We start from the raw sequence: 27,436 nt of genomic DNA, 5'->3' as shown, positions 1-27,436 counted from the left end.
GGAAACATGCATAGGCTCTAAAATATATCATATATATATTCCAGCATAGTGGTAGTTCACATATACAGTTAAAAATGTATGATTGTGTGTTTCTGTATGTGTCTGTGTGTGTGTTTTTGTGTGTCCCTGTGTGTGTGGGGTGTTGGAATGTGGATCTGGTCAGTCTCTGGGGGGGGTGCTCCTTTTGAAGTCACCAAAGTGAGGAAGTTGGACTTTTCTGTTTACCATCGCAGGCCCACAAACCTGCCGAAAGTCACAGCCGTCCGGCGCCGATTTAGTGATTTATAAACAAAGTTCACCAGGTTAAAAGCGTTCTGAAAACTCCAAAGTTTATTGACTCTGAACGGATCCATCCAGACGTTACATTAATGTCAAGCCCTGTTTGCAAATATGTGATGATGATGCTAATTCCTGGTGCAATTTTACAGACTGGTGATATCACTGAATTCATAGTGTGAAATATCCCAAAACATTCTTTTTGGTACCATCTAATAGTCATAATATGCTCAGTCAGTTGTTGTTTTTTTTGTTTTTGTTTTTTCTCTCTCTTTTTGTGTACATACTCACAGCAGACCTCAGACCCAACAGAGATTTTTCTTCATGTTCACATCCTTACTGGCCTTTAGCATCAACACCAGGAAGGTTTTAGACTTTGAAATTGCATGACATCATTTGTGTTGCAAGAAGATACAAATCTGGCAGTATGGGTGAGCCCATGACCTTCCATCTAGCACCACAGTAGAACCAGTGTGACATCTGTATTAGATATGATAAACCTAACACAAACTTTAACAACCGGTTCAGTGTGTTTTGTATAATTAATTATTTGGACATTTAAATCCTCTTCCTTTTGTATTCGCATTTAAGAGTTTATATCTCACAATTATAAGAAAATAAGTCAAAATTGGGAGATACAAACTCAAAATTGTGAGGGGAGACAGAACTGCAAGATATAAACTTACAATTGTGAGAAAAAAGTCAGTGTAAGATAAAAAGTCACAATTATCTTTTCTTTTTTTTATTCCGTGGATGAAACAAGCTTCCATACCCAACCATGTACATGGTGGAATAGCTAAGAAAAAAATCCATCTAATCACATTACTAAAATTAATACAGAGACATAAAATTTAGAATGTACTGTATTAATTAGACTGGTGTTTTCTTTTCTCATTGCCTTTGCTCCAGACAGCTGCCTGCTGTGTTCTGTTACAAACAAGATTTCTTGTAAATCACATGACCATACAATTTTTTTGCCAAGAATTTTCCTTTTTGTGTGTGTGTGTGTGTGTGTGTGTGTGTGTGTGTGAGTCAAAGCACAATTTGATGAAGTTGGGAAATAGCCTTCGTAGTCTTTTCTCAGTTAGTAGCTAGGTGATGTTAGTAGCTGTCCTACTGGAATAATCACATATGAGCAAGGTATAACAGCAAGATGATCTGCCCTCTCTTTTTTGCATTTTTGTTTTTTCTTGTAGCGGATGCACAGGGACCGACGTAAGTACTAGAATTATTGACTAGTTTTCCAAATGTTAAACAATTTTTGTTTTCTCATAATTACACATTTCTTGCATTTTGTTCTATCTTATCAGTAGCTCTGCTGTTGTATGGTTACCATGATTTTGCCAAGTAAGACATGTTCCTGGATCAACATATTTTGTTCATCCTGGAACAACATTCCTATCCGAAAATTTAGTCCTAACCTTTTCCAAACCTCTAAACCTAACCCTACCCATAACTTATTTCTAAAATTAGAGGGAAATTATAGTTGAATAACACTGATGTGGAAGCACCTAACCCTAGCCTGACGTGGTCATACTCAATTCTAGTCAGAATATGAGTCTGATACTGCTCCATTGGGCTTTCATTATGGGGGCGTATTTCAACCGATCCAGGAAAGACCTCAATTGGATAGACCTACAACCAATCAGAGCTACAGAGTAAGTGACGTATGTTGAGCGACGCATAGTTGTCAACAGAACTCTTCTTAGCGACCATCGGGGCCAGCTGATAAATCAAACTTTTGCCGAATCCCGTAGGAAGGACGGCAAAGACATCTTTCCCATCGACAAATCCCTTGATCGTGGTCCTCTGTTCCTCTTTTAAAATTAATGCGCTGCCGATATCTTTTATAACGGACGCGATGGCGGAATCTACACATCTCAGTTCTTCAACAACAGCCATCATTGTTGTAAACTAATTGACCTTTCGCAAAGACTCGCCCCCCTTAGTTACTGTTGCTTTGTCCGACAAGCCGTGGCGCTGTCACGCCACAGAGTGGAAAATACATTGCGGAGCAAAGAGGAAACTGACAACACATCGACAGACGAGACAGAGCAGGTTACTTATGATATTAAACAAAGTCCCAGCTTTCAAACTGTGTAGTTATTAAAAAATTCAAACAATAAAAACCGTTTTGTGGCTCTTTAATGTGTTGTGACCATGATCGTGACAGATTGCTGTAGCGCCTCAGCTCAAGAGGCTCCTTAACCGATCATCTCTTCCTACTAGTCCATTTATAGCATCAAATAAACATGAATGAACATGAGAATGTATGTTGTTTCAAACGCGTAAAGACGTCAATATGCACAATTTTTCAAGTTTAACTCCACCGATGTTAATCTTCTAACTCCTGACTGCTTTGTCGGACAAAATGGCGGATGCGGCGTTCTGATTGGTTAGATCGCTTGTCAATCAAACTCCCCAAGCGCTCTTTGATGACGTAGGTTGTTACGTAACCGCAGATAGCCTGTCCATCATCGATTAAAGACTGCCCTGGCAATTTGATTGGCTCGGCCTTCTGGGAGCCGAGCATAAATAAGGTGCGTTCACGCGGCCTCGTAATTCCTGTAGTTACAAGATTCTAGCTTGTAAAAAGCGTTCACGTCCTCGTAGAGCTTGTAATTACAGCTTGTAAGCTGGGAGTTTTCTGAAAGCTCCCAGATGTACCACGTGGCCTATGTACCACCTGACCGCTGTAGATTGATTTATAAGGCGTTGATAGTGGTGCCATGGAAACGCATAATTCCCAGTCCAAGGACCAAAAGGACGTGAACAGCTCCGAATATAACGTCACGTGTTGTCATTTCAAGATTCCGGTAAATACTAGGTGACGTGAATGCAGCTTTACTCCACAATGGATCGAGTCCAGACCGAACTTCCCGTCCAAAAAATGTTGTGGGCGGGGTTCGGGCTGGCACCCAGGCTAACCTAACCCTGGTTGTAAGCCTAAACTTGACAAAAACAGTAAACTTGTCCCTCAAATCTGATTGGTTGATTGGAATGTTGTTCCAGGATCAACAAAGATGTTGATCCAGGAACATGCTGTACTTAGTGAAATCACATTCACTGCTGTGGTCAATGTGTTTATATACATGTTTATGCATTTATTCTGCAGATGCCTAATTGTTGCTCCAAATACAATTCACTTGGGAGTGGAAGAGACTGTGAGTGTGCAGCTTCATGGAGCAACTAAAGCAACGAGTATGGATCTATACTTTGAAAACCAGAATCCTTTAAAAATTCTGTCAGAAAAGAAATCGATAATGCTCAATAACGACAATAACTACCAGGCTGTGGTAAAACTTAAGGTGAGTCTGTACACTTCAGATTTTTAAAAGTGTTAAAATCTATTTTTTTTTTTTTTTTTTAAATAAACTGCCAAAGTCTTTTCTTACCCATATACTGTAGGTTGATCCTAAGAAGTATGGAAGTACAAAAAGGGATTCATATGTTCAGCTTGCAGCCAAAAGCAATGATGTCTTTGCAGACAGAATCAATAATGTCAAAAAAGTCAACATCTTATTGTCAACTAAAAGGGGGTACATTTTTATCCAAACAGACAAGCCCATTTATAACCCAGGGGAAAAAGGTACTGTATGACTATTCACATTCTTCCTTTATTAATTTTTCTTATTATTATAATTTACTTCCGTTAAAGGCACAATATGTAAAAATATCCCCCAAAAAAGACTAGAACAATGTTATATATTTTATTGACTTTTGTGTACTTACATTATCCCAAATGTTTCCAAGAATTTTTAAATCCAGAGAAATAAGCAATTTTAACCAGGATACGGGCCGTGACCATGCATTGCCTGTCAATGACATCATAACCGCGTTACCCTTGATTTTCGCTTTTATTCTGTAGAAACCATGGAAACTCCAAAGATGCTTTAATATATTATGTCTTTTATTAGACAGGTGATCAATTGTTTGGATACATTCATCAACAGAAAACAAATCATTGTTATATAGCTCAACGCAGTAAGTCCTATTGTTTAAATCTCATTTTCTTGATTTACCGCAAGTACCATGTTTTATCATGCTAAATATTGATCTAGCTTACTGCAGTCTCATAGTAGCCACTGAGCAAACAACTTTCAACACACAAATGTATCTTATATGATAAAACAGCACTACGTTACTCCACATACACATGACCGGAAGAAGCAGAAGCGGTTGTCTGCGGCATAATAAAAGCTCCACTGCTCTCGAGCCGTGTGTCACGCTTGTCTCTCTTTAGCAATCGCTCCAGCGGCTTTCAGCCACACCTCATTTTCTTGATTTACCACGAGTACCATGTTTTACCATGCTAAATATCGATCTAGCTTAGTGCAGTGTGCAACAAGTATCTCATAGTAGCCGCCGAGCAAACGCACAGAGCTGCTCCAACGGCTTTCAGCCCCACTCTGCTTCATAATGTTAATCTTTAGTACATTATCTCATCCATGAAAATGATTTCTGCCTGAGTCCTGTCAGTCCTATCCTGTTCTTTTCCGGCTATAGACGTGAAAGCAACACCTCCCATGATTCCGCGAAATCAAGGCATCATCAAGCTACGTCTTTGTTTTGAATAAGCGTCCTTTAGTGGTGAAAAATTACATATTGTGCCTTTAAATCTGTATTATTTGTTTAACAGTATTAAAAAAGAGCCACTTTAATTTCTCTTTATTCTATGTTTTTCAGTCAAATATAGAATCTTCATCCTAGACAACTACATGCTCCCCATAAAGGATGAAATTCACGTTCAAATAGCTGTAAGTTGTTAGTGTCCATGATCAAATGCAAATAATAAGCACAATTACCTGGAATGAGCAGGTAAAAAACTTTCTTTTTACAGAATTGCAAGGGCTTGATTGTTTACAATCATATTTTGCTTTCTGACCAAATCTTGGAAAAAACTATCACTTTACCGGAAGTGGAGCTGTAAGTTAACTACATGAGCACTAAATGAACACTAAACAACACATTCACTAAATAAAGTATGTATATAGAGTTTGATTAAAGCTTTGGTTGTAAAAATCACGTGCATACGCAGTATATTCTTATACAGTGGGAAACATTACATCATGGGGATAGCTATGGACTTGTAATGAACCTCACTCATATATTATGTGTAATTGTATTAATCCTTCAGGGCAGGCAAATGGAAAATCACTGCATCATTCCATAACTACCCTGAATCTAAATCAGCATTGGAGTTTGAGGTCAAGGAATACGGTAGGTATTATGAAATTGCAGATGCATCTGTTTTAAGAATTCTCATTTAATCGGTCACTTTAACCTTTCATTCGCTGTAGTTTTGCCAACATTTGAGGTTAAGATTGAGGCACCACAGCCTTACCATGTTTTGAAGAGCGAGTCCTTTCCATTTAACATCTCTGCAAGGTACATACATTATTTCATCACATGCTGATGGGGTTTGTTGCTGACTTCAGATTTTGCCATGTAACTCATTGGTTTTTGGTGTTTTCAGATATACTTATGGGAAGGGGGTCGACGGGATAGCATATGTTCGATTTGGACTTATTGATGAAAAGGGTAATAAGATATATCTTCCAGGCACTGAACAACAGATAGAAGTAAGTCAATCATTTTGCAGTGGAAAAAAAGCTAAAATGTTTCTTATAATTAAAAACATACAGTGTACTTGTCAGTATCTGATTTGGTTTATTGGTTTGTATTCTTCTGTTATGTAGGTAAAGGATGGCACTGCAAATACACATGTACTCACTGAGGACTTAAAGACAGCATCAAAAAATAACACTCAAGGCCATATAGAGGGATATTATCTTTATATTGCGGTCTCGGTTTTGGAAAAAGCAAGTGAGTAAAAAATTCTAGTTACCACAAGTGCAAAATTATATTGATGAAATTATTCAATTTTCCTTATCTTATTATACACCGACCATCTTATGCACTTATTTTATTCACTTAGAGTTACTATTTATCCCAAGATGGATATTAAAATATGTTTAATGATGGAAAATTATATCATTATAAATATTTGTACTCATTTTATCCAGGTGGCAATCTAGAGGAAGCTGAAAGTTCTTCTGTGAAGATTGTGACATCACCATATGTTGTTGATCTGTCAAAAACCAAGACATATTTCACTCCCGGTGGCAGGTTTTCCATTTTGGTATGTGGCCTAAAGATATTTTTAACTCAAATCTGTTCTATTTATCCCTCTCTAATGTTAAATTATATGTATATGTTTGTACCACATTGAATACACAAATAAAATAAATAATTTGGTTACTCCTGATTTTTTTTTTTTTTTTTTACAGGCTACTTCAACTTATCCAGATGGCAAAAGAGTCCCAAACTTGAAATTTACAGCCACTATTAGAATAGAAGGACCATCAGAACAAATTTTGGAAAATGAGGGCTGGGGAAATGAAATGGGAGATGTAGCCATGTCATTTCAAATACCGCCACATGCTAAGAATTTAGCTATAACGGTGAGATTTCACATGATAATTGATATCTTTATTTCCATTCGAAAGTCCAAATTAAGGAGCCACAATATACAGTTACCTTGTTTTGAATATGCTGTCAACAACAGTATAAAACTTTTATGTATTCTTGTGGCTCTTGACCAGTCAGCATCCAGGACTGGTACTGTCCATTTTATATGGTCCATATTTTGCAGGTTTTTGCTGAGGGGAGAGACCAGGAGATAATTCGTAGCAATGAAAAGATGACAGCCAGTGCAATAGAAGCTCAAGAACACAGCTATCTTAGTTTGGAAGTGGAGAAACAGTTCTTACAGCCTGGAAAAGACTTGAAAGTTACATTACGGGATATTACACCTCAGGGTGCAGCAAAACCAACTTTCTTTTATTTTATGGTAAGAACAGCTTCAGCTTCAATTTAATTTTTATGAGTAGGTCTTTACCAGTGAACAATGATTTGCTTTATTTTCAATCTAATGTCTTCCAACATTTTAAAAATAAATAATACCCCAACAGGTTTGGAGTAAGGGACAAATTGTGCAGGTGGGGAGAGTGCCAAGAACTGAAATCACAACAGTCAATCTGAATGTCAATGTGGATATGGTGCCTTCTTTTCGCCTGGTCGCCTACTATTTTACAGGCCTTTCACCAAAAGAAAAAATAGTGGCTGACTCTGTGTGGGTCGATGTGAAAGATGTCTGCAAAGGCAAGGTACAGCTGAGGCGATTTGTCATTCAGAATCTAAATCCGGTGAAGTGATATTATATTAGATTATTTTAGAAGCAGTTTCCACATACTGTTTTGTGTGCAGGTAGAAATTGATCCAATGGCTGAGATAAAACCTGCAACTGAGTTTAAGGTGACTGTCAGAACAGATCCAAAGGCCAAGGTTGCTCTTGCTGCAGTGGACTCAGCAGTTTACATTCTGAACAAAAACAAACTAAGCCTTCAAAAGGTAACACATTTGGGACTATACTGTACACTATGTACAAAATCAAAACTGGAGTTTTGTGCATATCTAGTGTGCAATGCTTGTCAGGATGTAGTTTCCCAGTGTGTCTGATTATTGATTACATTCACCTGTTCAGTCAATTATCTTATTGGTTCTCCTTGGTGTTTAAGCCTAGTGTTTCCTGTTTTCTTTGTCTGATGTGGTCAATGTAAGGGTTCATTTTGTCTGTTTCCCTGAACTCTCCTGTTATCTCTTTGGGTTAAAGATTATTTTGTTTGAATTTTTGTCTTCATGCGCTTCTTGGTAGCAGCACCCATGCTATGCTATAGTGCTTCTAAAATAGTGCATGTGCCTTTTCAGTATTGCTGCTCATGGTGGAGATGATTTGTTTTTTTTCCCCACAGATGTTTGAGTATATGAACTCATATGACTTGGCCTGCTCTATCGGAGGAGGAGAGGACTCCAGTGCTGTTCTGCAGAGAGCTGGGCTAACTTTCTTTTGTAACTGTGATCTGGAAACTCCTAAAATTCCAAGTAAAATACCTGCTGACATTCTATTTTGTGAATTATTATTATTATTATTATTATTATTATTCAAGAACAGTGTAAATGAAAGCATGAAAGTGTGATAAACACAGTTTTGTTCTTCATCTCAGACCATAAGTGTAACTTTAAACCTGAACCTCGCATCAGGAGAGCAGCAGACTATGTTGAAAAATACAACGCAGTCGGTAAGATGCAAAACAACAGTTTGACAATCTTTGTTCATTCCTCGCATGATTTGTCTTTTAATCATGTCAAATGATAATATCATCACCACAGTCAATCACTATAAGAACCACGACAGGAAATGCTGTCTTGATGGTGTAAGGCCAAGGCCAGGCAAAATGCATACGTCCTGTGATGAGCGTCTCAAAAGAGTAAAAGAATCGGACAGCTGTCGTAACGCTTTTAAAAAATGCTGTGAAGCTGCAAATGTGAGAAGGAAGAGGGAGAAATTGGAGAAGAGAAAAACCAGCCTTGGAAGAGGTACTATTTGTCTTGCATAACTTCTCGGAAAGGTTTTCTTGGATTAAAACCACATTTATTGCACAATTCTAGTGATTTGACTTTCTAAATCAAAACAGACAAAGAAATGAGTAAGCAGTAAAGCCAGTTTAGTGTATTATCCTATTATATCTTATAATAATTATAATAGTATTGATTTTTTTTTTTTTTAGTGTTAGTATCCTTAATAATATTATTATTAATAATGTTAAAATGTTGTCTATATATGAAAATGGCTACACTGCAACTATAATTTAAATGATTATTATTACTGTTCAAAAAATTGTTTGTTTAGAACATGGAGGTTAAGGTATGCTACTTCCAAAAGCTGAAATGTACTTTCTTTTTCTGTCTCTCACTGTAGTCACTGACGACACACTGGATGAAATTGTTATTAATGAGGATGCAATCTACCTCCGCAAATATTTCCCACAATCATGGATGTGGACAGTCATTGCATCGGATAGGACTGGCATTATCAGGTCACCCATTAATCAGATATTATATTTGACAATATTTCAATTTTATAATGAATTATATATATATATATATATATATATATATATATATATATATATATATATATATATATATATAAACAGAAGATGCTTACATGTTTCTTGGAAGAAAATTAAGTACAATATTCCTTGATTTTCAAATTCAAAAAGTTTTCATCATAGATCATCCAGGTAACACCACAGTATTAAGAATCAAGGGTTCACAAACTTTTGAACGGGGTTTGTTTTTTTGCCTTATGAATTATATGTAAACATATTTTATGTAAAATATCTTACTCAGGACAGTACTAAATAAAAAATAACATGCATTTTGTATGATCTCTCATTTTGTTAAAATCTTTCTGCAAGTGGTTCACATACTTTTCCTTGCAACTAAAATATATATATATATATTCAGACCCCCTTAAATTTGTTACTCTTTGTTATATTGCAGCCATTTTTCTTGCAACTGATTATATAATATATAATATATTATATATACTGTAATTCTGATTAACAGAATAAATTATCTCCAACATAAATGATAAATGTTCTATGTAAATACTTTTTTTGTCTTTTGTGAACTTTAAGACATGGAGCAGTTGCTCCTGATTCTATAACCACTTGGGAAGTACAGGCTGTGGGCATTTCCTCCACAAAAGGTTGCCATTAACTCAAAATTTGCCTTTGTTCATATATATCACCATTTGGTGTGCTATTTAGATGGTGTGCTCATTTTTTTTTCTTCTCCCCCCCCCAGGATTCTGCATTGCAGAGCCAAAGCCCCTGAGGGTCTTCCAGGATTTCTTTTTGTCTGTCAACCTTCCTTATTCTGTGAAGAGAAATGAGCAGCTTCAGATTAAAGCTGTTGTGTACAATTACAAGCAAGAGAGTTTAAAGGTAAATTTAATAAATCTTTATTTTAGGTGCTATTATTACTAACCAGCAACAAAGACACACGCCTAAAAATGACTAGTGTTACAAACAAGATTAAAATTCTTTGTAGAAACTCAGCAAAACTCTAGTTCCAGTTTAATGGCTGAGAATGCCGTATCATGTGTCTCTATAGGTAATAGTAAAGATGAATAAGAAGGAAGGTTTGTGCACTGCTGGTGGTAGTGAGGTGAGGGAGGAGGTCATGGTTCCTGGTAACTCAGCAGTGGCTGTTTATTTCACCGTGGTCCCCCTTGTTATCGGAAATATCCCCATCACTGTGCTGGCTTATGCCTCAGACACTGCCAATGACCGAGTTGAAAAGGAGCTCCGTGTGGAGGTAAAGTGTGTTAAGATGGCATACCACAATTATACTGTGATTTTCTACAAGTAATTCAGTATGACAACTAAAAACTCTTGTTGGAATCCATGTTTAGGGGGAAGGGGAAATCGCCTCTATTGACAAAGAGTACAACATTGATCCAAAATGTAAGAATCCAATACATAATCAGTAGATCTGTTCTTAGGCTTTTCATCATTGTAATAAACTTTTTTTTTATTTGTCTTTTTATGCACAGTGAAGAAATTAGAGATTGATATTTCATTCCCTGATGATGAGATCCCTGGTGGGACAGAGTCAGACATCTTTTTGAGTTTAAAAGGTGAGTTTGGAGATATATAGGAGGAGGAGAAAAACACCCCATATATATATATTATATATATATATATATATATATAGGGGTGTTTTCTCCTAGGAGGCAAAGGAGGAAGTGTCTCCTCAAAAAAAAAAAAACCTCGATGAGAAAATAATTGATATTACAAAAAATAAAACAACACAAATATCACTTGTTTTTATAAAGTAAGTGTCCAACAGCGAAGTTACAGCAGGAGACTTGCCTTTATGTAATAAACATTACATAGTTATTGCAAAAAATACAAAATAGGATGCATTTGGTCTTTCTTTTTATGTAATGTTTATTTAACCAGGAAAATTAAGAATAAAGGACATACATTTACATTTGATATACAGTATATACAGGATCTTTCATTATTTTGGCATATATAAAAATGTGAGGACTTTGCCTCCTCATTTTAAAACGCCACTGCACACCACTGAGATGAATGTCAAAACACCCCACCGTTGTATGGCCAGATAATATGCAAACTATGTTTCTTGGCTGGATAAAGCAAACCAGCGTCTCGCTAGTAAAGTGTGATGCTGAGGATTGCATTCAAAGTAAAGACAACTGCAGTGATGTATAGGAGTCATACAGTAAGCACGCATGAGTCAGTTATATATTTATGCGCAAACACGTGGTCCTGTTCAGTATAGCTCAGTATAACTCTTTGCATTTGCTCTGTACACATACTGTGAATTCAGATTTTTTTTTTCTGTAATTGTTATATATATATATATATATATATATATATAATGACCTTGTTATTTTCCAGGTGGGGTGATGGGTGAGTCAGTAGATAACTGTCTAAACCTGGAGGGTATTGATAAACTCATTCAGCTGCCCACTGGCTGTGCGGAGCAGACTATGGTAAAGATGTCTCCTGCTATTCATGCCATGAGGTACCTGGATGCCACCAACCAATGGATATCACTGAAAGCTGAACGAAGAGATGAGGCCCAAGCAATGATCCAAACTGGTGCGTATCCATTATGAGATACCTGCAGATGACAAAACATTAAGTAAATAGGTCATAAGCTATGATCAGGGCCGTAGCTAGAGTATCTGGTGCCCCATTGCAGGTTATTGCTGTGGGCTCTCCTTGGTGGAAATCACGTTCTGGGTGGGGGTCCCCCACAATTTAAATTGCGTTCTTCCCCCTCTATTGAAATCAGGTTCCTGGGGTCAGTGCGATTGTTTGTTTTGTTTTTTTGGAAGAAGTCCCTTTTGCTCACCAAGGCTGCATTTATTTGATCAAATTCCATTTTGTATTTTAAAATGTAATTGATTGCTGTGATGACAAAGTTGAATTTCGCCATTCATTACTCTAGTCTTTGGTCAGATATGCTGATTTGCTCAAGAAACATTTATTATAATTATCAATATTGAAAACAGTTTGTAGTGCTGCTTAATATTTTTGTTGAAACTTTGATATATTTTTCTTCAGGATTATTTGATGAATAGAAAGTTAAAAAAAACAGCGTTTATTTGATATAGAATGTTTAGTAGCATTATAAATGCCTTTACTATCACTTTTCTTAAATTGAATGTATCCTTGTTGAGAAATTATTTTCTCTAAAAAAAAAAAAAAAAAAAAAACTTACTGACCCCAAAATTTTTCAGTATTTTATATATCACATAATTGCATATAAATATGAGAGACAAGATTTTTTGTTGGGCCCACCATTATGTAAAAGTATTTAGTATTAAATTACCTGACTAATGTTAGGTTGTTCAAATACCGCATACATCTTGGTTTCAACTTCTTATGTACCAGGTTACAACACAGTCCTCACATACAAGAAAACTGATGGCTCTTACGGAGCCTTTCTGAGGACTCCCAGCAGTATTTGGTATGTTTTTGGTTATCTTATATGTATGTATATGTGTGTGTGTGTGTGTGTGTGTGTGTGTGTGTGTGTGTATATATTAACTAAATCCATACATAATTTAAGACTTTTGTTTTTTTGATTAGTGCAATAGTGATTTATTTTTCATCTTCTATCCAACCTTCCTTCAGGCTTACTGCATTTATTGCAAAGGAGCTGACGGAGTCTCGGGACATTATCAATGTGAATGACTTGTATATTCAGGAGGCCATGTCTTATCTCATTTCCAAACAGAAGAGCAACGGTGCATGGGATGATCCCAATCGCCTATATGACAGAGGAATGAAGGTACAACCAAAGGGCATTTTTATTTTATTTGTTCTGTATTGATTGCTAACATTGACTGAAAATAGACAAAATATTTGCCCTCAGGGAGGAGTTGGACAGGCCAAAGATGAGGTCCCCTTAACTGCCTTTCTCCTTATATCAATGAACCATGCTTTGAAAGTGTACGAGCTGGGAAGTGATACAGAACTGGTAACATATTAATAGTGGCAGAGTATTTCTTCTATTCATTAACTACTAAATAAACTGTACAAACCTCTGTTTATTTCCAGAGAGTAGCTATGGATAAAGCAAAGTCTTATCTAGAGGGGCAGTTTGATGCTTTGGAAAGTCCCTATTCGCTTGCCATCACAGCTTATGCCTTGACCTTTCATGACCGTCAAAGTGCAGAAGCCCAGCGATTGAAGCAGAAGCTGAAAGACACTGCTAATTGTGACAACAGTTAGTAATTAAATTATTACCAGCAATTGTATCTCTTGAATTCTTTCTCTTAAAACATAATTCACTTAACACAGCAGAAGATATTCTCAAAAACTGCAGAAGATGCATGTCTTATTAGCATTTGAAAAAATTTGGTCACAGTTATTCAGCTCAGTTATCATATTATCCTATCCATGCATCATCTTTCTATACAGCAAAGTGTTTCTGGAATGCCAAGGGTGGCAGAGGCAAATTAGTGGGTAAAGCTGATGCTGAGTCTGTGGAGGCCACAGCATATGCTCTACTCAGCATGCTGTCTGTGGGTGACATGAAGACTGCTAAACAGGCTGCAAACTGGCTGACAGAGCAGCGCAAGTATGGTGGTGGATTCCAGTCCACACAGGTGGGTTGCAGAAAAATGTAACTATAAAATGTTGAATGTGACTTTACTCCCAATTATTTCTTTTTCTATTCAAAGAAAGAATGAATCACAAAATCATTCATCGCGGAAGCGTAGGGCTGCTGCTGGGCGCTGGTGTTGCAATAGAACGTTCTATTGGCTTTCACTTCTTGTCAGTATAAGTTCTTTGCCCTTATGTCGTCCCAAACCTGTAGGATCTTCGTTTGTCTTCGGAACACAAATTAAGAGATTTTTGATGAAATCTAAGAGTATCTGATCCACACATAGATAATGACATTAGTACCTTTCTGGACCTCAAAAGGTGCAAAGACATTGTTAAAACTGGCAATGTGACTACAGTGGTTCAACCTTAAAGGTCCCGTTCTTCGTGATCTCATGTTTCAAACTTTAGTTAGTGTGTAATGTTGTTGTTAGAGTATAAATAAAATCTGTAAAATTTTAAAGCTCAAAGTTCAATGCCAAGCGAGATATTTTATTTAACAGAAGTCGCCTACATCGAACGGCCAGTTTGGACTACATCCCTCTACTTCCTTCTTTAATGACGTCACTAAAACAGACTAACCTCCGCCCACAGGAATACACAAGAGTTGCGTTTGTAGAGTGTGTTTGTCGCCATGTCGTCGAAACGCTGTTATTTTCATCTCGCAGTCCAATCACCGGGTCTGATTCCGGCTCAAATTGATAGGGTAAAATTAAAGACATGTTTACAATAACACTGAGCGCGTGCATCTCCACATTATGGTAAGAGGCGTGACCTTTCCGGGCAAGGTTCGCTAAGCTGCTGTCGAATCACAACACAGGAACCGCTGGCACAATCAGAACTCGTTACGTATTTCTGAAGGAGGGACTTCATAGAACAAGGAAGTCATCAGCCCGTTTTTATGACGGTGGAAACAGCGGTATACAGATAAGTAAATTATGTGAAAAATACTGTGTTTTTTTACACGCGAAACATGAACACATGTTATATTGCACACTATAAACACAATCAAAGCTTCAAAAAAACCACGAAAAACGGGACCATTAAACAAAAATAATGACTTTATTCAACAAATTCGTCTGTCCCCTGTCATATTGCTACGCTGTTGTCGTTGCAGAGCTTCAGCGTTTACGTTCGAACGGTGGCTCAGTATTGGCCGGCTCTGGTCACGTGAGTAGCACGACGTGAGCCTACATTCAGACGTAAACACTGAAGCTCTGCAACGAAAATAGCAGTTTTACAGGGGACAGATGCATTTGTTGAATAAAGTCGTTATTTTTGTTTTGTTTTTGAACACAAAAAGTATTCTCGTTGCCGGTTTTAACGATGTCTTTTGTACCTTTCTGGACGCCAAAAGGTGCAATGTCGTTGCTTTCTATGTGTGGATCAGATTCCCTCGGATTTCATCAAAAATATCTTAATTTGTGTTCCGAAGACAAACTAAGGTCTTACGTCTTTGGGACGACATGACGCTGAGTTCTTAATGACAGAAATTAGACATATTAGAATGATTTCTGAAGGATCATGTGACACTGAAGACTGGAGTAATGACGCTGAAAATTCAGCTTTTCCATCACAAGAATACTCTAAATTACATTTTAAAATATTTTTAAAGTTATTTTAATTTATAATATTTCACAATTTTCACTGTTTTAATGTTCAAATAAATGTAGCCTTGGTGAGCATAGGAGACTTCTTTCAAAAACACGCACACACTTTTGAACAGTGTACCTTTTACATATATCATAATTTAAACCAAAATGAATTTCCTTATTTCAAAAAACATACAACCTTTTTAAAAACAGTGTAAGATGACAAGACAATGTGAAAAGGTTAGGCCCAAGACGAGTAATTTTGACACATTAGCATTTTAAACTTGTAAGCCCCAATTCTACCATCTTTTGTGTTGGTTTTCCAGTTTGCATTAATCCATTTTTTTTTTTTTTTTATATATTTTTATATATAGGATACAGTCGTGGCCCTTGAGGCTCTGTCCAAATACAGCATACAGAACAACGATGTAGGAGACTTGGATCTGAGGGTGGAATTGTGCCATGAAAATGGCAAAAAAGAAGATTTACGCTTAACCAAATATAATGCGCTCACTGCAGAAGCCGTTAAGGTAAGAAAGATTACTTAAAACAGTAATGGTACTAGTATATTCCTAAAAGTTGACTTTTATATCTTGTGCCACATCACCTCCTGGGTGGTTTCTACCGCGACCACTTAACACTATCTTGGTCACGAGCCACTTCCTCTATTCATTTTACTCAACTTCTGTAAAAGGTTTACCTTTATAGATTGAGGAGGAGTCAGGTAGGCGTATAATATTTTCTTCTTAGACTATATTATCTCAGGGTCTACTTCTGATCACTACCATACCTCCTGTTCGCCTACGGTTCAGATATCAACCAAGCCTACCTGGGTCGGGTGGGTTAGCCTTCCATTCAGTCCACCACAGCTGGCTCTTCGCTCTCAGAGGACAGCTATGACTGCTAATGCACTCCCACGGCCCACTCTGTTGCGACTGGTTGGCAACCTTGACTAACTTTGTAAAGTCCGTCAGGATATCTTTATAAAAATCTATCTTTTTCAGACGGTCAACTTCTGATACCCCAAATGGATTCTCACTCTACAACAATAAACAGACTGAGACAATACTATCAGAGTTTGAGGGCAGTCCTCATTCTCATTGTATTATTTCTTGCAAAGGCAAAAGCTAAATACATCACTCTATGCCAGCTAAGCTGGAAGTTCCATGGGCCAGATAAATAATTACATTTTAAAGCTTACCCTCTTCTCTACTCGGTACATGTTCTCTCTAAGAAAATCAGGTGTCTTCTTTGATCTTCTGAGCTGCGGTCTGCTTGCTTGTATGCAAAACTACACAACTACACAGAGAGCTATAAAGGCCTCTGTTTTTATATTCTCTTTTGACGCACTTTATCTCTTCATTTTCGCATATGTGGCTTCTACTTGCATTAACATATTACCTGCATGCGTCAATTGCTATGTTACTTGTCTATCACCTTTTTTACTTACGTCAATGCATTTTCTATTTGTGTCAATGGTTTAAGCAATACACACATTTTTTATTGTACATTTTTATCAGATTTCTACCTTGCTAGACATTTATTTCCTAACCGTCTTCATTTTTGTCAGTTACACACAACAATGCTTCTATCCCCCAGAACCCATGTTCACCTACACACATAATGCAACATTTGTCATCTTTACAGGATGTGGTATACACAACACTCGAGCCCACAGCATGTGTTTTAATGTCATATTATGAAAACTTCATAGAAGTTCAACAATTTTCTGCTTTTTATTTTATCTTTTAAAATCTTTATCAAATTGTTTGGAAGAGAACACTCCATTTCTCTTGACAATCTTCAGCGGATATATATATATATATATATATATATATATATATATATGCTGGTCATATAATTAGAATATCGTGAAAAAGTTTTTTTTATTGTAAATTATTTTTAAAAATGACACTTTCATATATTCTAGATTCCCTACATGTAAAGTAAAACATTTCAAAAGGTTTTTTTTTTTTTTTTTTAAATTTTGATGATTAGAGCGTACAGCTCATGAAAGTCCAAAATCCAGTATCTCAAAATATTAGAATATTTCCTAAGATCAATCAAAAAATGGATTTTCAAAACAGAAAAGTTCAAGTTCTTTAAAGTATGTTCATTTGTACACTCAATACTTGATCGGCAGCACATATTACAGCAAATGACTTGCTCCTAGCACAAATTACAGCATCAGTGAAGTGTGGCATGGAAGTGATCAGCCTGTGGCACTGCTGAGGCACTATTGAGCCTTCAGATCATCTGTATATTGTTGGATCGACTGTTTCTCATCTTTCTCTTGAAAAATCCCATAGATTCAGGGGTCAGGCATGTTGGCTGGCCAATAAAACACAGTAATATCATGGTCAGCAAACAACTTGGAAGTGGTTTTTGCACTGTAGGCAGGTGCTAAAGTCCTGCTGGAAAAGGAAACCAGCATCTCCATAAAGCTTGTCAGCAGATGGAAGCATAAAGTGCTCCAAAATCTCCTGGAAGATGGCTGCATTGACTTTGCACTTGATAAAACACAATGGACCAACACCAGCAGACATCACGCCCCCCCCAAATCATTACTAACTTCAGAAACTTCCCACTAGACTTCAAGCAGCTTGGATTCTGTGCCTCTCCAGTCTTCCTTCAGACTCTGGGACCATGATTTCAACATGAAATGCAAAATTTACTTTTATCTGAAAAGAGGACTTTCAACCACTGTTCACTGTCCAGTTCTTTTTCTCCTTAGCCCAGGTAAGATGCTTCTGACGTTGTTTCTGTTTCAGAAGTGGCTTGGTAGTCCTTTTCCTGAAGATGTCGGAGTGTGGTGACTCTTGATGCGCTGACTCCGGCTTCATTTGACTCATTGTGAAGCTCTCCCAAGTGTCTGAATCGGCTTTACTTGACAGTATTCTCAAGCTTGTGGTCATCCCTGTTGCTTGTGCACCTTTGCCTACCCAATTTCTTCCTTCTAGTCAACTTTGCATTTAATATGCTTTGATACATCACTCTGTAAACAGCCACCCCATTCAGTAATGATCATCTATGACTTACTCTTTTTGCGGAGGGTGTCAATGATTGTCTCCTGGACCATTGCCAAGTCAGCAGTCTTCCCCATTAGTGTGGTTTCAAAGAACAAGAGATACCCGGAATTTATAGTGTAGGGATGGTCATTTAATGAAACTCAAATGTAAATATTCTAATATTTTGAGATACTGGATTTTGGACTTTCATGAGCTGTACGCTCTAATCAACAAATTAAAAAAAAAAAACTTTTGAAATGTTTTACTTTACATGTAGGGAATCTAGTATAAATGAAAGTTTCATTTTTTTAAAATAATTTACAATAAAAAAATGAACTTTTTCACGATATTCTAATTATATGACCAGCACCTGTGTGTATACAGTATATATATACTTTACATTTAAAAAAAGTTATGACTGATCCTGTACTGCCCAGATTTTTTCCTTTCTTGAATAAGCCCCTCCCACTAATTCCATATTCGAGTGACTAGAAAGTAGGTTCATGGCTTTGATGCAACTAATTTTTAAAAAAGGAACAAATGTTTTAATATGTTGAGACATCCAGTTTTAATGTGGAATGTCAAACCCAGGTGATTTTATTGGTCTTCAAATATGTGATAAAGTATGACATAAAAAATCCTCACTATACCTGAACTTGTTTACACAGGTCAGAAATCCGGGTAAAGTTACCCTAAATGTTCAGGGAACGGGCCGCGGAACATTAGCAGTAAGAAGTTTTTGTATTGTTGTATTGTTGATTTATGATGTTTCAGTTCATGGTATTTTAAATGGCATTTTGCTTGTTACAGGTTGTGCAGACATACAGAACTATGAAGAAGGATGAATCATACTGTGATCTTTTTCACCTTAGTGTTATAGTGGAAGGAGAGCTGGAATACAGTATGTAACATTATATGACAGCCGCTGCTGTTGTAGGTCACTCTGAATAAGAAATACATTTTGAATTGTGTGTATAATGTATAAATTATTATTATTTTTTTTTAAAACTATACATTTTTTATTCAAAGTTGCACATGTCAAGCATCTAATATTTGGGTGAGGTGTGTGACCTCAGACAGTTGAGGAGGAGTAGTTACAAATGTCATCTATGCTCTTCTGTAGAAAATCACAATGATGAAACGTATGATGATTTTTACAATTACGAAGCCGAGGAAGATCAAAAAGATGAGCCCATGAGTAGCATAGAATGGTTTGATCTTCGCAGCCGCAGAAAGAGACAAATCTTAGAGGAGCCAAAGAAAGAGAGTTCACTCGTATACACAGTGTGTGTGGGGTGAGCACAGTAAACAATCTTTTTTGCATTTAAAATTTGTTATATAAATGTTCAGCAGAATTGTTTGGCCTCTCTGAGATCAACTATTTTTTTTTCTCCTGTCTTCCCACAGCATGAAAAAGAAGGATTCTGTTGGCATGGTCATGGTGGACATCTCACTCCTAAGTGGACTGATACCAAACATCAAAGATTTGGAACATGTGCATATGCTTTATTAATAAGCACCATAAAAGCATTATTTCCTGCCTTTGTTTAGTTGCAGTGTGATATAAAAATGACATTTAAATATGAATTTATTTCATTTCTAATTTTTTTCCCCACAGAATGTAAAGGGCTCAGAGAAGTTTATTGATCATTATGAAATCCACCATAACAAAGTCTATCTTTATTATGCAAAGGTAATGGAAGTCCCATGAATTTCAAATTCTTTCTTTTTAAAATATGATTTGCATCTTTTCTTTTTTCTTTACTGCTGAATATGAACATAAATGTCATTAAGGAGTTAAATTGGCTCTACTTTTATTAATCAGTGCTTATGCAACAGATCCAGCAGACACAAATGATTTGATTGTATGGTTCATATCTACAGATCACCGAAACCGAGTGTCTTCAGTTTGGTGCTGACCAGGTGGTTCCCATGGGCCTTGTTCAACCTGCTTCTGCTGTCATATATGACTATTACAGCCCAGGTCATCAAATGCTATTAAGAGAACATTTATTGATAACACTTTTGAGTGGTGAACACTGACTAATGCTATTCAATGTGGTACACAGAAAAGAGATGTGGCATATTCTATACAGCCCCTCAGAAAAGCCCAATGATCTCCAAACTGTGTGATGGGGATGTGTGTAAATGTGCAGAAGGTAAGAAAAACTGTAGTGTACTGTGATTATATTTTAACACATGGGATACAAATGCATAAGTGGAAACAAGATGTGCATTTCACACTTTTCAGGTGGTTGTCCAAAGCTGAAAGTCACCTTCAGCAAGGATATAGAAAGCAAAACCCGGAGTAGATATGCTTGCTACAATCCTACCGTTGACTATGGTGAGAAACTAAAGTCATATAATGTAAAATATGTTGTCAAGTTTTAACACTATACTTGTTTCTGTTTTCTATAGTCTATGTGATTACAGTTCTCAACTCAAGCAGCGATGAAGTTTTTATGTACTACACCGCATTAATCACTGATGTTCTTCAGACTGGTAAGTCATCTGGGTAACTGAAAAATAAGTTGGTTGATCATAGTGTGACATTATTTTGCACCACATTCATGTCTCTCGTATTACATAAGTGGACTAGTTTTCCCTTGTTTCATATATTCGCAACTGACACTATTTTACGTCTTGTTTATCGCTTAAATGACCTCAAAGGACATGTTACAATTGTTGTGTCTTATTGCTATACCGATTGTTTTGTACGTTGTAATCAGGTCCTAAAATAAGCACTCGCCATGCGCCAAATGCAAGTACAAAAAAAAAAAAAAAAAAGGATATGAAACGGCAATTGGCTGGTAACAATTTTATGAACTTTAACAATGTTGCGAGAACATTTAAAGGTGCCCTAGAACCAGTTTTTACAAGATGTAATATCTAATAGTCTAAGGTGTCCCCTGAATGTGTCTGTGAAGTTTCAGCTCAAAATACCTCATAGATTTAAAAAAAAAAAAAAATTTAACTGCCTATTTTGGGGCATCATTAACTATGCACCGATTCAGGCTGCGACCCTTTAAATCTCGTGCTCCATCTGCCATTTTTCGCTATTGTTCTTGCTTGCTTACCTAGTCTGTTGATTCAGCTGTGCACAGATCCAGACGATAATACTGCATGCCCTTGTCTAATGCCTTGAAAATGGGCTGGCATATGCAAATATTGGGGGCGTACATATTAACCCTCTGGAGTCTGAGGCTGATTTGGGGCCTGGAGAAGTTTTGACATACCCTGACATTTGTGCTTTTTTCAGTTGTTCATAAACATATTAATGACAAAGGTGTCATTACACTGTATTCAGCACAAACTAGGCTACCATAATATGTAAGGAACATGTATGCACATGTTTGTGTTTTTGAAGGAATAACGTTTATGCGTGGTTATTGAAAAAACAAAAAAATTAAGTCACTGAAATAAGGACAAAAATATATATTAAATCTGTGTTTACAAGACTTCTGGGTATTGGAGGTTGTAGACTAGAGTTTTTGCTTCAGAATTATGTAAAAATTATAATGCCTACTTGTTCATATAACACAATATATTGATTTTGTAAGACACTTTTTGTCAAGAAACACAGTATGCGTGGAGGCGTGAATCATCATGAATAATGGGTCATTTACACCTGAGAAGACAAAAGAATTGCTTAAAGAACCTCTAATGGTGCTGCATATTAATAAGGCCTTTCAGTCAGGTAGGCTGTGAAAAAAAACCTCTGTAATCATGTCTCAGCTCAATTTAAAATAATGGTATTCTATTATATTCTTTAAAATATAATGTATTTCTGTGATGCAAAGAGTCTGAATATAGGTTTTTAGTTTAAAAGCATTCACATTTGGAGAAATATCGATGGATTCTCATATGTTTATGTCAATTTTCTATACAGAAGAGTTATATTTATTCTATATTCATTGTTATCACTATGAGCGCTGGTGTTTTCAATTCATACTTGTAGCCGGAGGGTGCTCTGTACACCTTTAGTCCACAATTTATTCCAAAGAATAAGAGGACATTTCAGGAATGATGTTTTTAATTCATACTTGTAGCCGGAGGGCGCTCTCTGTACACATTTAGTCCACAAATTATTCTAAAGAAGAAGAACCAGGAACTAACAGCATGTCTTCCAGAGGTCACTAACATACAGGCTTTTACATACAGATAAACACTTTTCAAGACAATAAATACACGATTGAGATGACGTATGCCTGTATTGACTCATAATTTGCGTCTGAATAGCACTGGCTCCGTGGGCGTGGCCGCATTAGCGGATAATGAGCTGAATCATGGATTTCTGACATGTGTCTATTTTCATACAGATTAAATAAACACAGAATCTTTGTTTTCGATATGACTTATATGATTTAAAACCTGACATTTCAACGTGTCTTTAGACCTAAGTCTATTTTTTTGTGATTAGTATTCACTAAGTTATAGTTCATTTTCTGAGAACTATCAGATTAAACTTTGTTCAGAGGGAGAGGACAGATCATACATCATTTTAGTTTTCTTTATTTTGCAAAAAGCACATTTTGTTTTTACTCTGAGTGTATACAAATAAAAAAAAGATATTCTATAGATTCAATTGATGTATTACTTATGTCTCTATGACAAAAAATGGAGTATTTTAAGTCTGTTTTGCTGCAATGTGAAAAAAAACCTGAAAACGCGCCGGCGCGTTTTCAGACCTCAGGGAGTTAATGATCCCGACTGTTATGTAACAGCTGGTGTTATGTTGAGATTCGCCTGTTCTTGAAAGGTCTTTTAAACAAATGAGATTTACATAAGGAGGAGGAAGCAATGGAGTTTGAAACTAAATGTATGTCTTTTCCATGTACTGAACTCTTGTTATTCAACTATGCCAAGGTAAATTCAATTTTTGATTCTAGGGCACCTTTAACGTGAACAAACGCTCAGGGGTGCGTTTCCCGAAAGCATCGTTAGCCAACTATGGTCTAAGTCCCATTGGACTCTATTGGTAACGATGGAACTTGCGACCATAGTTCGCTTTGGGAAATGCATCCCAGGACAGTTGACACTGACAGGCCAGTGTTGCACGAAAGTTTAAGCCTTGCTAATAAAATATTCATGTAAATATTTATATTTAAATACTCAATTCATTACTCGCGTGCAGTGTGGGAAGTTTAAACATCCGAAGCGAGCACCAGGAAGCCGCAAATACTAAATTGAGCTCTCTTTCACGTCTTTCTTCTTGCGCTTGAACTGAGAAATTCACACACAATGATGATAAAATTACTAGTATCCTAGTGGTCGGTTATGTCTTAAATAAATGTAAACAGTTGAGAAAGAAAACACTTGTGTACAAAATGTGTCAGTATATTGGATCCGTGCATTTGGTCTTAAAGTGACAGCAAACATCGATCAGGAGACAGGAAGTGAAGCTAACATTGGATTCGGACATGCCTTGATGCCTTCCTATCTTGAAATGTGTCCTACGAAGGCAGCATTTTTACTAAATTGAGCTCTTTCTTGTCTTTCTTCTTGCGTTTGAACTGAGAAATTCACACAAAATTATGTTAAAATTACTAGTATCCTAGTGGTCGGTTATGTCTTAAACGTAAACAGTTAAGAAAACGCTTGTGTACAGAATGTATCGGTATATTGGATCTGTGCATTTGGTCTTAAAGTGTCAGCAGCCTAATATACCTCATATAAAAAACACTCACTGCTCTTGACTGAATAATTAACTTTTTAATAAGGATTAATCTATGTTAATTTGTCCTGTGAAGACTAGGCAGTGTTATTTTACATTCTAGTTGCCTACTTAATATACAATTTTCAGGTACAGAAATTGAATAGTTCTTCGTAAATTGAATAGTTTTAGGGCCTGGTTGTAATGGACTTTTTTCATAACGGAATCTTTAAGATAATATACAGGTAAAATCATAAGATTATTTCAGCCAACATTTCTTGTCCATAGTCCACATATTTTTTTTGTTTTGTTTTATCTGTGCAGTGTACCATCAGCCATTAACCTAGTATCGCAAAATGAACCCCGACCTGACCACGCTATTGAGAGTTATTTTGTGATAATTGCCGGCTGACCGTACATCCTTCAAGTTGTAGATTCTGTAAAGTTCATTATACCTAATAACGTAAAACCTAATTGAAAATTGTTACCGCAATAAATAATATATCTTTTCTGTTAAAGGGCTGGACTCTAGTATCCAGAAAGATGTCACACGTCAGATGATACTGCGCTTATCTTGTGATGGATTGGAGCTAAATAATGAAGCGCAATATCTGATCATGGGTCAGAACAATGCAGTCTCTGTTCGGAATAACGATGGACAACAGTAAGCCTTGAAATCTGATGTTTATTGAAAAAACTAAATGTTTTATAAATCAAAAAGCAATTTTCATTTTCCTTCTGAAGTTTCAGGTACATATTGAACAGTGACATGTGGATCGAGAAGATACCAGAAGAAAAGAAATGCAAAGCAACCGCAAGCCGCTCCGCCTGCTTTCTTCTTAAAGAATTTATAACGCAACACCCCATTAACCGCTGTGATATTTAGAAAACGTAATGAAGACGGTAAAATAACCACTTAAAACATCAATATTTGGCTCTGTAAATCATGTGCTTTTATTTCTAGTGCATACTGAAATATAAAGAAACTGTTACAGTTGTTTGGTACATTGGAAAATAGAGTCTGAAACAATTCAATTCAGTTTTCTGTGTGTACTGGCAATACAGTAGATTCAAGTTACCTTTACATAGAGGGAAGTCAAATGGAAGAAATTTATTACAGTAATCCCAGCTATTATCTGTTTGACATGACTTGTCCTTTAGCTTTTCAGTATTGCAACACCATAAAACAAAGGTACTCTTTTTTTTTTTTTTTTTTTTTTAGGGGTATTTTAAGAGATGCTACATTTTTGAGAAATATTCAAGAGTGCATTATTGCAGTTTAAATACTATGTCCTGTTGTGGTTATACACTGTACAGTTTTATTACAGAATACTGTATTTAGTGGCTTAAAGAACACTGGCTTTTTATCGCTTGCACATGTTCATGAGTCCATATAAAGTACAGATGTTGTCCTGATTCAGAATTCATTGCTTTCGTGTATTTCGTGGTGTAACATCCGGGACAAAATTATCAAACTGTCATTTCTAATGCAGTATTTTTTTTTTTTTTTAAATTTTTCAATCATTTTCTTACATTCATATAAAACAAGCAATAAAACAAAATAAAAAACAGTAGTAAATGCTTCAGTAATATGGAAAACTATGGCTAGTACCCTGAAAATTGTTCTTTTTTGAATTTGGCAACTTAAAATGCAGCAGTGGCTGTGTGATTTAATTCTCCCTTATTGTTTTACGTTCATATTTTCGGCATCTTGATATGACAGATTAACATTCCCTTTGATGTGGTGACAATGTATGAAGAAAAAAAACTCTTGTACTTCACTACACGTTAGCTTTGTACACCTTGTGAAAACCACTGAAGGCATTAAACTGCAGATAAACAAAACACTTCAACTTAGAAAAATAACTTGTACATTATACCATTGTGTACAAAATAAATAAACTTGCTTTATAACCTTTTTACGTGAATACAAAGCATGCAATACGTCAATTGTGCTCTTGTGGTCAGTGATATGTAGCAAGCCCAAGTCAGTTTTAAAATCAGAGGCACGATGAACCTACGAGCAGTTCTAGTAAAGCCAGTAAAGCACATTGACAGCTGGGTTACTTTAATATTGAGCTTTAGCGCACTAAGAGAGAGTGGATCTCCAAAAAACCATATTACAGCAAATCAATGGCGATCAAATTTACACCATATGATACAAACGCGTACACATGTACAGCTAGTCAATGCACAAAAGGCCAGTTTGATGTGAGAATTTTGAGCTCCATCCACAGGTCATTCTTAAGCTGTTGCATTAATCATTTGCCCAGGGAACATTTATTGACACCCATTTTATTCCCTGCAATTCTTAATAAATTTAACAGAGGTGGTTGATAAGCAGCTTTAAGTTTTGCATCAAAGTGTTTGTAAAAGCACACAGATAGCTGCCCTCTTGGTCACTGTTATATACACAGTAACTGTTATTACTTGCTTGGGTTCAATATACAGTACATTCATTTAGGAAATGGCTATTAAAACAAATTGATCAAATAGGGATGCAACATTCATGAAGCCCTGGGTTTGTTCACATCAACATCAGTCAAATGGCTGGAAATTTATGTGCAGAGACTTGTGCAAAGGAAAACATGAAATGCCGAAGAAGACCTTACAGTATATTTGTTAACTCTTCCACCACGGTGAGTCTTTAATTACTGCAGGTATCGGTACACTTTGAAGCAGTGATTTCCAGAGTCTGCCACGGCCACGTGACCGTCTGATGTGAGAGCCAGACCCTGCGGACCGTACAAAGGATCCGCCGTCGTATTGATGTACGACAGAAAAGAGCCAGAACTGTCAAACACCTAAACAACAAAAAGATGTAGTTTTTTAATGAATGCCCGTAAAGTGGAATTCATTTTGTAATAATAATAATAATAATAATAATATAATATATATAATTATTAAAGGGCTAGGTGGTTGAAAAAAAGTCTATATTAAATAGTTTTTTAAATAAAAAATAAATATATAATTATATGGTAATACTTTACCATAAGGTGATGTTTGTTAACATCTGTAGAAGTATTACTCATTGCTAGCTCATGTTAACTAATGTAGTTAACTAATGTTAACAAATTAATCCTTATTGTAAAGTGTTACCAATTGGTATAATATAAAATTAAATAATTAAATAAATGAAAATATATTACAACATAAAATTATAAACTAAAATAGGGCTACTGTAGGCTACTGTATTGTGTTTAATAAAAAATATATAATTATATTAGAAATTAAAATGAAATTACAAATTATATTTATAAAATCACATAAAATATATATATATATATATATATATATATATATATATATATATATATGACCCTGGACCACAAAACCAGTGAGAAAAAA

The 27,436-nt window shown here is 36.1% G+C and overlaps 2 protein-coding genes across 2 annotated transcripts in view; one reads left to right on the top strand and one right to left on the bottom strand.

The window, feature by feature from the left end:
* The first annotated feature begins 1,319 nt into the window (after nt 1-1,319).
* Nucleotides 1,320-25,504, top strand: c4 (complement component 4). The gene is made up of 41 exons (XM_048161880.1): nt 1,320-1,491; nt 3,392-3,584; nt 3,685-3,865; nt 4,963-5,033; nt 5,117-5,202; nt 5,414-5,496; nt 5,577-5,664; nt 5,753-5,858; nt 5,976-6,102; nt 6,303-6,418; nt 6,567-6,740; nt 6,932-7,129; nt 7,251-7,445; nt 7,546-7,689; nt 8,091-8,220; nt 8,343-8,417; nt 8,509-8,715; nt 9,098-9,215; nt 9,822-9,892; nt 9,991-10,130; nt 10,300-10,503; nt 10,601-10,652; nt 10,742-10,825; nt 11,616-11,819; nt 12,618-12,693; nt 12,861-13,017; nt 13,102-13,206; nt 13,287-13,455; nt 13,650-13,837; nt 15,802-15,957; nt 19,104-19,163; nt 19,246-19,336; nt 19,559-19,730; nt 19,843-19,930; nt 20,054-20,128; nt 20,320-20,419; nt 20,505-20,594; nt 20,687-20,779; nt 20,854-20,937; nt 24,608-24,752; nt 24,833-25,504. Exons 1-41 carry the CDS (start codon nt 1,430-1,432, stop codon nt 24,972-24,974), a joined length of 5,100 nt encoding a protein of 1,699 aa, XP_048017837.1. The 5' UTR covers nt 1,320-1,429; the 3' UTR covers nt 24,975-25,504.
* trim3a (tripartite motif containing 3a) overlaps nt 25,019-27,436 on the bottom strand; it is a 35,167-nt gene continuing 32,749 nt past the window's right edge. Inside the window, exon 14 of the mRNA XM_048161881.1 lies at nt 25,019-26,892. Within this exon, the coding sequence (XP_048017838.1) occupies nt 26,740-26,892 (153 nt within the window). The 3' untranslated portion in view covers nt 25,019-26,739. The remainder of the gene's footprint in view (nt 26,893-27,436) is intronic.

Source organism: Megalobrama amblycephala, linkage group LG16 (genome assembly GCF_018812025.1).
Source record: "Megalobrama amblycephala isolate DHTTF-2021 linkage group LG16, ASM1881202v1, whole genome shotgun sequence".
In the NCBI taxonomy this organism is placed as follows: Eukaryota; Metazoa; Chordata; class Actinopteri; order Cypriniformes; family Xenocyprididae; genus Megalobrama; species Megalobrama amblycephala.
The sequence above is the reverse complement of the archived record's forward strand: the minus strand, read 5'-3'. Positions and strand labels throughout refer to the sequence as shown.

What these genes read in the sequence shown, in the direction of transcription:
- c4 (XM_048161880.1), top strand. Translation starts at nt 1,430, where the DNA reads ATGATCTGCCCTCTCTTTTTTGCATTTTTGTTTTTTCTTGTAGCGGAT. An exon ending in CACTGCTAATTGTGACAACA is followed by an intron (nt 13,456 to 13,649) that starts GTTAGTAATTAA and finishes CTTTCTATACAG; the next exon opens with CAAAGTGTTTCTGGAATGCC. An exon ending in TCACTGCAGAAGCCGTTAAG is followed by an intron (nt 15,958 to 19,103) that starts GTAAGAAAGATT and finishes TTGTTTACACAG; the next exon opens with GTCAGAAATCCGGGTAAAGT.